We start from the raw sequence: 9,202 nt of genomic DNA, 5'->3' as shown, positions 1-9,202 counted from the left end.
TGATTTCCGCAATGCATGACTCCGCGATGCATGATTCCGCTATGCATGATTCCGCTATGCATGATTCTGTGATGCATGATTCCGCGATACATGATTCTTCAGTGTATAAATTTTGCGATGCATGAATATTTATATCGCCCCCGTGGATAGTAACGGTAAGACGATCTCCCAATAATATATCGACTTGATCGATAATGATAAAATAATAATTGCATAATTGTCTCTTCTGAGGTAATGTGTGGTCTTGATCGACAATAATCATCTTGCTTTGATAACGCAATGCAAATAGCGTCTTCTATAGAAATCGTGAAATCTTCGCTGAGATTCCTGTTTGATTCACCTTTGAATCTGGCATTGTTGAGAATGGTTTGAAATAAACAAACACATTCATAAGCATCCTGACACGAATGATATTCCTGCTTTCAATAAAATCACTGGTTATGGAGATAGTTTCCTCCTTCTCCGTATTCATCCGTCGGAAGAATTTGACCGATTTCGAAGCGAAGCTATAAACCTGCATCAACAGAAAAATTGTCTGTTTCAAACATACTGATCTGTGTCGATCCCTTCGGTTGTTTGCTCTTTGTCTTGATGTCTCCGGTTGATTTCCTGATTTTCCGACTCTTGATAGATAAGAAAATATCTTATGCCAAAACAGATGAGATATAAAAGGAAAATTTTTAAGAGAAACAATTTTTTTTAAGAAATAGTATCTCGAAAAAGTCACTGTCAAGTCATGTCATGTCAGGCTTAACGAGCTCTTAGAGTCCGACTCTTGTTGAATGAATTTCAGAGGCATTCCGGACTTTTAGGAAAGACCCATGACGAAATTTTGGGGCCATCCTCAAAATTTCTGTCCCAGTTTAGTATCTTGCTCATCTTTCCATTGTAACCGAACAGATCGCGGAATTTTTGAGATCTTCTCAAAAATTCTGTCCCAGTCGCAAATTCGAAATGTCTTTTGTCTGGCTTACTGAAGAGAAGGGTTCGTCTGGAGAATTTTTTAGTCCCTCTCAAAAATTCTGTCCCTGTTCTAATGTAAAGGGGAATAGAAATCTTACGAGAGATATGACCGAGCCCTTGTGGCGCCTACGTATCCCGTTGAGGCAGAAATCAGGTCAAACGTAGTTCCCCCTTAAAGGTTAACCAGAATAAAATTTACAAAGAAACTGACCGAGGTCGAAAAGGCCGCCTACGTATCTCATTCTTGAGAATTCAGGTCGAACGTAGTTCAGATACAAAGAAATAATAAAGGGGGTAAATGGGGTGACCGAAGCCGACATAGGCCGCCTACGTATCTCGTTTCTCGAGAATTCAGGTCAGACGTAGTTCATTACAAGAGGGATAATGATTCAAGTTTAACAAATACAAGCAAACAAAACGATTACAAGTAAATGACAGAAAAATGCGAGACGAAACTTCAAGCGTAGTATCTCTAGATAGAATCTGAGTTGATAGGCTTGGGCCATACAGCACCATCCATCTCGGACAGGACCAAAGCACCTCCAGATAGTACCTTACGAACCATGTAGGGACCTAGCCAGTTTGGCGCAAACTTTCCTTTGTACTCGTCTTGATGAGGAAAAATGCGCTTGAGAACCAACTGACCAACTTCAAAATTTCTGGCTCTTACTCTTTTGTTAAAAGCGCGAGTCATTCTCTGTTTATACAACTGGCCATGGCAGACGGCGACCATCCTCTTCTCATCAATCAAAGCTAGTTAATCCATCCGTTTGCTAACCCACTCAGCGTTGCTTAACTCAGCTTCTTGGATGATCCTTAACGACGGTATCTCGACTTCAACAGGCACGACTGCCTCTGTTCCATATACCAGCAAGTATGGAGTAGCCCCAGTCGATGTTCTGACCGTCGTTCGATAACCCAGTAGAGCATATGGCAACATTTCATGCCAACCCCGCTGTTTGTCAATAATTTTCCTCAAAATCTTTTTGACATTCTTGTCGGAGGCTTCTACAGCTCCGTTCATTTGAGGGCGATAAGCAGTTGACTTTCGGTGGATAATCTTAAATTGTTCACATATCTCTTTCATCAAATGACTGTTGAGATTTGCACCGTTATCAGTAATGATGGATTCTTCAACTCCAAATCTGCATATCAGATCGTTGCGGACAAAATCGGCCACCACTTTCTTGGTTACCGACTTGTAAGAGGCTGCTTCCACCCACTTGGTGGAATAATCAATGGCAACCAAAATGAATCTGTGTCCATTAGAAGCGGCTGGCTCTATAGGACCGATGACATCCATTCCCCACTTTCTTTGTTGTAGTCGTCAACCTCGTCGTCATTTACCTCATTTTGCTCGTTTAGCTCATGACATGACATGACATTGACAGGTTTATAACTTACGTTACTAAATTTTAAGCAGACAAAATTAGGAAAGTAAAATATAACAAGCAATTCAATAAACAAAGTCAAAATAGGGAGGCTTTCATTTAAATCAAACAAAATGCGAGCTTGGGTCATGGCACAGGGCCGTGTCGCCCTTTTTTAAACATCACGACAGAAATTCTAAATTCAAGCAATTAAGAAAATGCAGAAATGGTGGGTCTCGGGCCTCTTTCGGACGACCACCGATTTTGGTATGCACAAAATAACTCCTTTCTACCACAGAGTTCGGGACATCAGGGTCGGCGTAGACGTCTAATTTTGCCGCATCTCCCCTGGTTCCGCATCACGAATGTCAGCTGGCTCGGCCTCCTCCTCGATGATGGAATTGTTCTACTTGGAAAGGCCACAGATTCCTTCCCCGCCATCTTCGTCTGTTTCTATCATGTTGGTGTTTTCACCCCCATGATTCGGCAACAGATTCGTGTTGACGTTCGGCGCCGCAGGCTGAAGGGAGACCACTTCCTGGTCAATCAGATCCTGGATCTTGTGCTTGAGGTTGATGCAGTCTTCAGTATCATGTCCAACACTGTTGGAATGATAAGCACATCTCTGCTCCGGTTTGTAGAATCTGGAGTTGACATCCACGGGCTTGGGCTCCACAGGGCGAATGTATCCGGCTGCAGACAATCTTTCGAACAACTTGGTTCTGCTTTCAGCCAACACGGTGAAGCTTCTGGAGGGCTTCTTCTCAAATCTTGGGCGAGGGGGATCATACCCGCTCTGCTGGGGGGGAACTTGTTGGTAACTGCGGGCGTTTGGTCGCGGAGCTTGGTAATTTGGATGGGGGCTTTGATATGCTGGGGTTTGTATTTGATATGCGGGGGACGGTGCTCGATAGTTTGGCTGTACATTAGCGCAGCTGGGAGCGACATTCTGGTAATGGAGAGGGACTTGATAAGCTTGGGGGTAGTTTGGATATATGGAAGGAAAATTTTGGGGAATCGGGGGTGGATTCTGATAGGACAAAACTTGGGCATCTGGATAAGTGGGGGTAGCATTGTAGTGGCGGGGATGATTTGATTGTGGATCGTATGCTCGATGAGGCTTTGATGGAGGGTTAGAGCAGCCTTGGGGACGTGGTAAGTTTCAGGGGGCCTTTCTTCCCCCGTGTGAGATAGCGTTAACCTTCTCTCTTTTCTTCCTTACCAGTCCGGAAGACCCAGGCGATGCAGACACTCGGGCTATCTTTCCCGACTTCAGGCCATCTTCGATAGTCTTACCTACTTTGACTATCTCGGCGAACTTGGCGCCGATTAATAAGATGACTCTGTCATAATACTCGGGCTCCTGCACCCGCACGAACACCTCTAGGATCTCTTTCTCTGTCATCAGAGGCCTCACCCTCGCTGCCTCTTTCCTCCACCTGTACGCGACCTCACGATAGCTTTCTGTGGGCTTCTGTTTCATCTTCTCCAAGGAGTACCGATCAGGGACTATCTCGACATTGTATGTGAATCTGTCAATGAAATCCTTAGCCAGTGCGCTCCAACTAGGCCATTGTCGAGTCTCGTGGGACGTGAACCATTCTAAGGCCTCACCGCACAGGCTCCGGCTGAACAACCTCATCAGCAGCGCTTCATCTTTGCCAACTCCCACGAGTTGGTCACAGTACGCTCTTAGGTGTGCCATGGGGTTGCCCACCCCTCCGAAGGTATCAAACTTCGGGATCTTGAACCCTTCAGGTAGGTTCAAGTCTGGGTGAATGCACAGTTCGGCGTAGCTTAAATCGGCGACGTCTAGAGTACATTGCAGTTCTCTCATTTCCCTCTTGATCTCCTCCTTTATGTCTACCTTCGCTTCTTCCCTCGCCCTCCACTCTCTTTCTTGCTCCTCATAATGGTCCAACTCGGAGCTGTGCACCTCATGCTCGGCCGGGACGGGGACTTGGAAAGTGGTTCTTTTGGGGAGGGGTGGGGCTATGGAAGGGCTTGGGACGTTCTGTGCGGTTTGATAGTTTTGCGGATAGTTTTGGGGATTGGTATTTTGGTTTAAATGGGGATGCGGTGTTTGGGAATTGAAGACGGTGGGATTTTGGGTTTGATTTTGGGGTAGTGGGGCTGTTTGAGTATTTTGGGGATGTGGTGGCATTTGTGGAGGATTGTTTGGAAGTGGTGAGGGAGTTTGATAGGAGACTGAGGCGTATTGGGGGTTTTGGGTTGTCATATCTATCCCGGACGGGTTGTGCACGGGTGTCGATGGACGGTGCTGAGTAGGGTCCGAGTTGGACGAGGGGAAGTATGTAGGAGGTCTCGCGTCAAAAAAGTTGGGGCCAAACCCGGGTGAAGGCGTATCTTGCCTTTGCTGCATTTCTACCCTCAGATCTGCTATCTGCTGCATTAACTGCGCAATAAGCTCATTCTGCTCTGCCGCGGTAGGCTGAGCCACCATGACGTCTGTGAGGCTGACTTGTTCATTGTTGTCTCCCATGTCTGTATTTGCGTTTGGTCCGGGGAAGGAATCTGCGGGACCTTTTGATCTGGTAAAGTAGGGGTGATCTGCCAGCTTTATCGACACAGATCAGTAAAAGGTACCTGAGAGGTAAAACAACTCAAAGGAAAATTTGTTAGTGTATATCCAGAGTACAAAATGCATAATATCGCATATAAAACAGATAAACACACAAGTCGCTTTGTTTGAGGATATCTTAACCCACGAATGAGGACGGAAATATATTTTGGACAAACAGGAATTTGTTTGTTTTAACGTCATCTCGGGAAAGATGAATCACGTCGAGCTATGATTTTCCTGCAGTTGCTTTTGACGCCCGTTGATCTTATCTTCGTATCTTTGTAATACGGAGGAGAATGAATATTTTCAGCGATAGGGGCCGGGCTGGGAAAGGCTGCCTATGTAGTTCGGGTCTGAGACGATAGGGAGGGGTATTTATGATTTGTGGTATGGGATATGGGTTTTTTGAGTGAGAAACTTGAGACTCGGAAATTTTGGTCGGACATTTGTAATAGTGGCTTTCGTATATTTTGAAATTTCTGGCTAGGAGTGAGTTTACGATATCCTCATTCTAAGCAACAAGACACATAAGTATTTAAATATCGAATGTCAAACAATATGATGCGCCGTGAGATCGAAAACCTTAGACGCGATTTTGGCGATTTTTGTACTAAAATGGACTTAATACGCCTTGGGTATTAAATCGTCCTAGGCTGATGCCTAATTTGGTTTTGGTTTCGCTCTATCTTAGGCTTTTCTAGAATTGTTTACAAATAGACGGTTACTCGAGTCGGACAAACATCGGGGTGGAGCTATAGAATAACGCCAGATGACCGCATTCCGACTATTTATTCGATACTCCCAAATGACTTCTTGGGTTTTTCTGAAAAAAGTCGCGGTAAGCCGCGTAACTTTCATTTCCTAATGCAACTAGTTGCCGTTTGGCGAAATTTATGCCATGAAATGCAATTTCTAAAAAAAACTAAGTATTTAAACAACTAAACAATTAATTACAAGTAGTCAAATAGGTTAGTCTTAGGGTTAGAATCCTCCAAATACTCCCCAGCGGAGTCGCCATTTCTGTTTTATCGGAAAAAAATAATTTTTGAAAAGAGTTTGTTTTATTTTAAAGGTATTTTTGACTTTTAGGAGTCGTCACTTAATTTTTAAGAAAAATCAAGAAAACTTATTTCCAAAACAACTTTAAATAGAAAATTTTGTTTTGAAAATATTTTAGGGGGTTCGGGATTCTTATTCGCGTCTTAGGAAGGTGTAAGGCACCTAAGACACTCTGTTAACTACAGTTTTCCGGCGATTAACTTATTTGACTATTTTTGTTTAACCTTTGCAAATTGAAGTTTGAATTTTATCAGAATTTACTTAGCCAAATTCACAAGTTGAAATATTTTTATTTATCTTGTAATTTGCGAATCTATTCCAAAGTTTAAATCCCTTAAGATTTTATCTAAACAAGCTTTACTAATTAGAAATACCATTTTTAAGACTTAGTTTAAAATTTAACAAAGTAGAAAAGCGTCTCGGTGGGGTTTGGAGGTTCCTAAGCTTAGACTAACGGCATTCAACACAAAACGACATAAGCAAATAATAGAGAGAGAGAGAGAGGGAGAGGGAGAGAGAGATTCGGGTCCAAGTTTCGGATGATGTTCGCCTTGGCCGAAACTCGAACCCACCTGTTTTTGGGTTTTTTGACCCATCTTTGTACTTGTCCTAGTCTAAACATATAAAATGAAATACAAAAAAAAAAAGCGATAAGGGCTTATGCCCATTACAAAATAAAAATACAGAATAAAGTGAGGGAAAAATCCTCTAGTAAGTCCTCTTTGAATTTCTTCGATCTCCCTGAAGTTGGAATCCGCGCATTAGCCTCGACTCGATGGACGGAAATGGTGAGTCTTAACGACTCTTCCGAATACCTAGAGGAGGATGGAGTCCCAAACGGACTCGAAAGAGGATTTCACATGCAACCAAACAAAACGAAGTTAAGAAAGGAACATGAACTCTCAACACAAAATAGAAATAAAAATAGTAATAATGATAAAATAAAATAAAATAAAAAAAAAGAAACAAAACATCATTAATATAAGTTAAAACAAGAATACATAAACTAATATTAGTCACAGTGCTAGGTGTCGTAACATGATTAAAAGTTAAACAATAGAATAAATAAAAAATACAATATATAAAAAAACGCATGGAAACAGTAACTTGCTTTAGGCTTCGACACCCACGAATTAGACATTAGGTAAAGGGAATTACATCTAATCAATTTAAGAACACGCGATCCCAACTAATACCAACAATTATGTGTTGATGTTGTTAAGGAACTGTTCTCACACACTTCTTAGATCGTTTTATGAATGCTAATACGACTTAAAGCGAGCCTCCATAATAGATTAAGTAAAATATACCGCCTACATGATGCAACTTAACGATGAAGGAAATGGACTTCAATTAATCGACGTGAAAAATCACAACAAGTCGTGTTCTTAGCAATAACCGAGCAAGAAACAGAACGACAACAGGACGTCATTTAACTCAACATCATAACTTTTACCCACGACCATGCATCTCAAATAGTGAAATAATGACACGGTTTTGAACATGAGCCAGCCGACTGAGGCTTTGCCAATATACAACTTAACAAAAGCGAGTTGAGTCACATAACAGAGAGGAAGATTCTATAAAATTAAACTGACATATGTGAGCATTCAGGAAGTGATAGAAAGGTCAAATAACAGCATTAGCAAGCTATAAAGAAAACGAGACCATCCCCTGCATGTTCACGTAGAAATATCTCAACAAACTTGACCCCGAACGAAACAATGGACCAGCAAACTTTGTTTAATAGCACTACGCATGACGACTTCAACCATTAAAACAAGGAAATGACAGCCCTAACAGATCAGTGCATGACATGGAAACAACAAGTTCGAAAAGATCGAAGAAATTAAATCAATAACAATAGACGGACTTTTCAAAATTCTTTCCAACCTTTCTCTAAGCCCAGAATAGACAGAACCATCAAAAATTTTGACCAAATTCCAACCCCTTTCTTGAAGACGGAAGGGGTTTATATAGGGGGATATTAGGGTTTTTCGAGGGAGAGGGGCTGGAGGGACGATTTGAGGCCCATTTCCAGTTTGAAAATCGAATTCCCTCCCTTATCCGGAAGGACGATTCGAGCAGGAAAGAAGGTGGAGGGTTGAGATGCGTTCAGCGTACTGTCGAGGCGACGTGTCACCATCTCCAAGCGAGCAAGGACAAGCAAGGACGATTTTGTGTCGCCTTGCTCACTGTTTTGCTGCGTCAAAGCTGCAGCTGCAAGAGCCCGTTGCTGCGTACAGAACTTGTACGAGCGCGAAGGGAGAGAGAGGAGGAGAGAGGGACGCGTGAGGAGACGCAGAACGCGTGGCTGCGCGTCTGTTTCTGGGAAAAGGGGGTCGCGTACGTTTTTCTTTTCTGTTGTTCTGTTCTGGGAATTCTGACGTGAGGGGAATTAACTTAACTTAAATAATTTGAAAAACTAATTATTTTAATTTTCACAAGATTTATAAAACTAATTAACTTAAATAATTTGAAAAACTCACGAAGCTCGATAATTAAGTTATACCAACGTGGGTCAAAAATTGGGTGTCAACAATCCTAAAGAAAGAACAAAGACAAGCTTGCTTTTGTATCTTAGTTAAATTGATTATGAAAAAATAAAAGAGCATCTAAGTTAGAATTAAATATATTCCCCAATCTTCTAATTATTTTTTCTTAAATTTCCACAAATTATTCTAAAGAAAGAACGAAGACAAGCTTGCTTTTGTATCTTAATTGAATTGATTATGAAAAATAAAAGAGCATCTAAGTTAGAATTAAATATATTCCCCAATGAAATGGATTAGAGTAAACATTACTCTTTTTTTCAAGTATGTGTTTGTTCACATTATAAATGATACCTTATGGAATAAAAAGGAGTGGTTGTAATAAAATGTATATTAAGAAATAACGTGGCATGGACTGATGATAAAACGTGCAAATTTCATTATCTAATACTCTCTCCCTCTTATATTACTTGTAAATATGAGTAAAAATATTCTTCCTAAAATATTTGTTAAATTACAAAAATTAAAAAAAAATTAAAAAAAAATTAATTTTTTAAAAGATAGATTATACCGTTTAAAATTAATTATTTTAAAGGTAAATAATACTAATCACCAAAACTTGTACCTTAGAACTTAATGGATTGAGAATTTTTGTCTTTTAAGTTACTATGATTTTTTAAAATTATATAATTTATATATATATATATATATATATATATATATATATATATATA

The 9,202-nt window shown here is 40.8% G+C and overlaps 1 protein-coding gene across 1 annotated transcript; it reads right to left on the bottom strand.

Moving 5' to 3' along the window:
- Positions 1-2,739: 2,739 nt before the first annotated feature.
- LOC138348226 (uncharacterized) lies at positions 2,740-4,836 on the bottom strand. The gene is made up of 2 exons (XM_069296860.1): positions 3,556-4,836; positions 2,740-3,282 (listed from the first exon to the last, which is right to left on the bottom strand). The coding sequence occupies exons 1-2, from the start codon at positions 4,834-4,836 to the stop codon at positions 2,740-2,742; spliced, it is 1,824 nt and encodes a 607-aa protein (XP_069152961.1).
- Between the last annotated feature and the right edge of the window lie 4,366 nt (positions 4,837-9,202).

The sequence above is a fragment of the Solanum lycopersicum genome, chromosome 4, assembly GCF_036512215.1.
Source record: "Solanum lycopersicum chromosome 4, SLM_r2.1".
In the NCBI taxonomy this organism is placed as follows: domain Eukaryota; kingdom Viridiplantae; phylum Streptophyta; class Magnoliopsida; order Solanales; family Solanaceae; genus Solanum; species Solanum lycopersicum.
Note: the sequence above shows the minus strand (reverse complement) of the source record. Positions and strands in the feature narration are given on the sequence as shown.

Coding starts and splice junctions, on each gene's coding strand:
- LOC138348226 (XM_069296860.1), bottom strand. CDS start 4,836: ATGGGAGACAACAATGAACAAGTCAGCCTCACAGACGTCATGGTGGCT. Junction 3,283..3,555: donor CGCCTGGGTCTTCCGGACTG/GTAAGGAAGAAA, acceptor CTCCATTACCAG/AATGTCGCTCCCAGCTGCGC.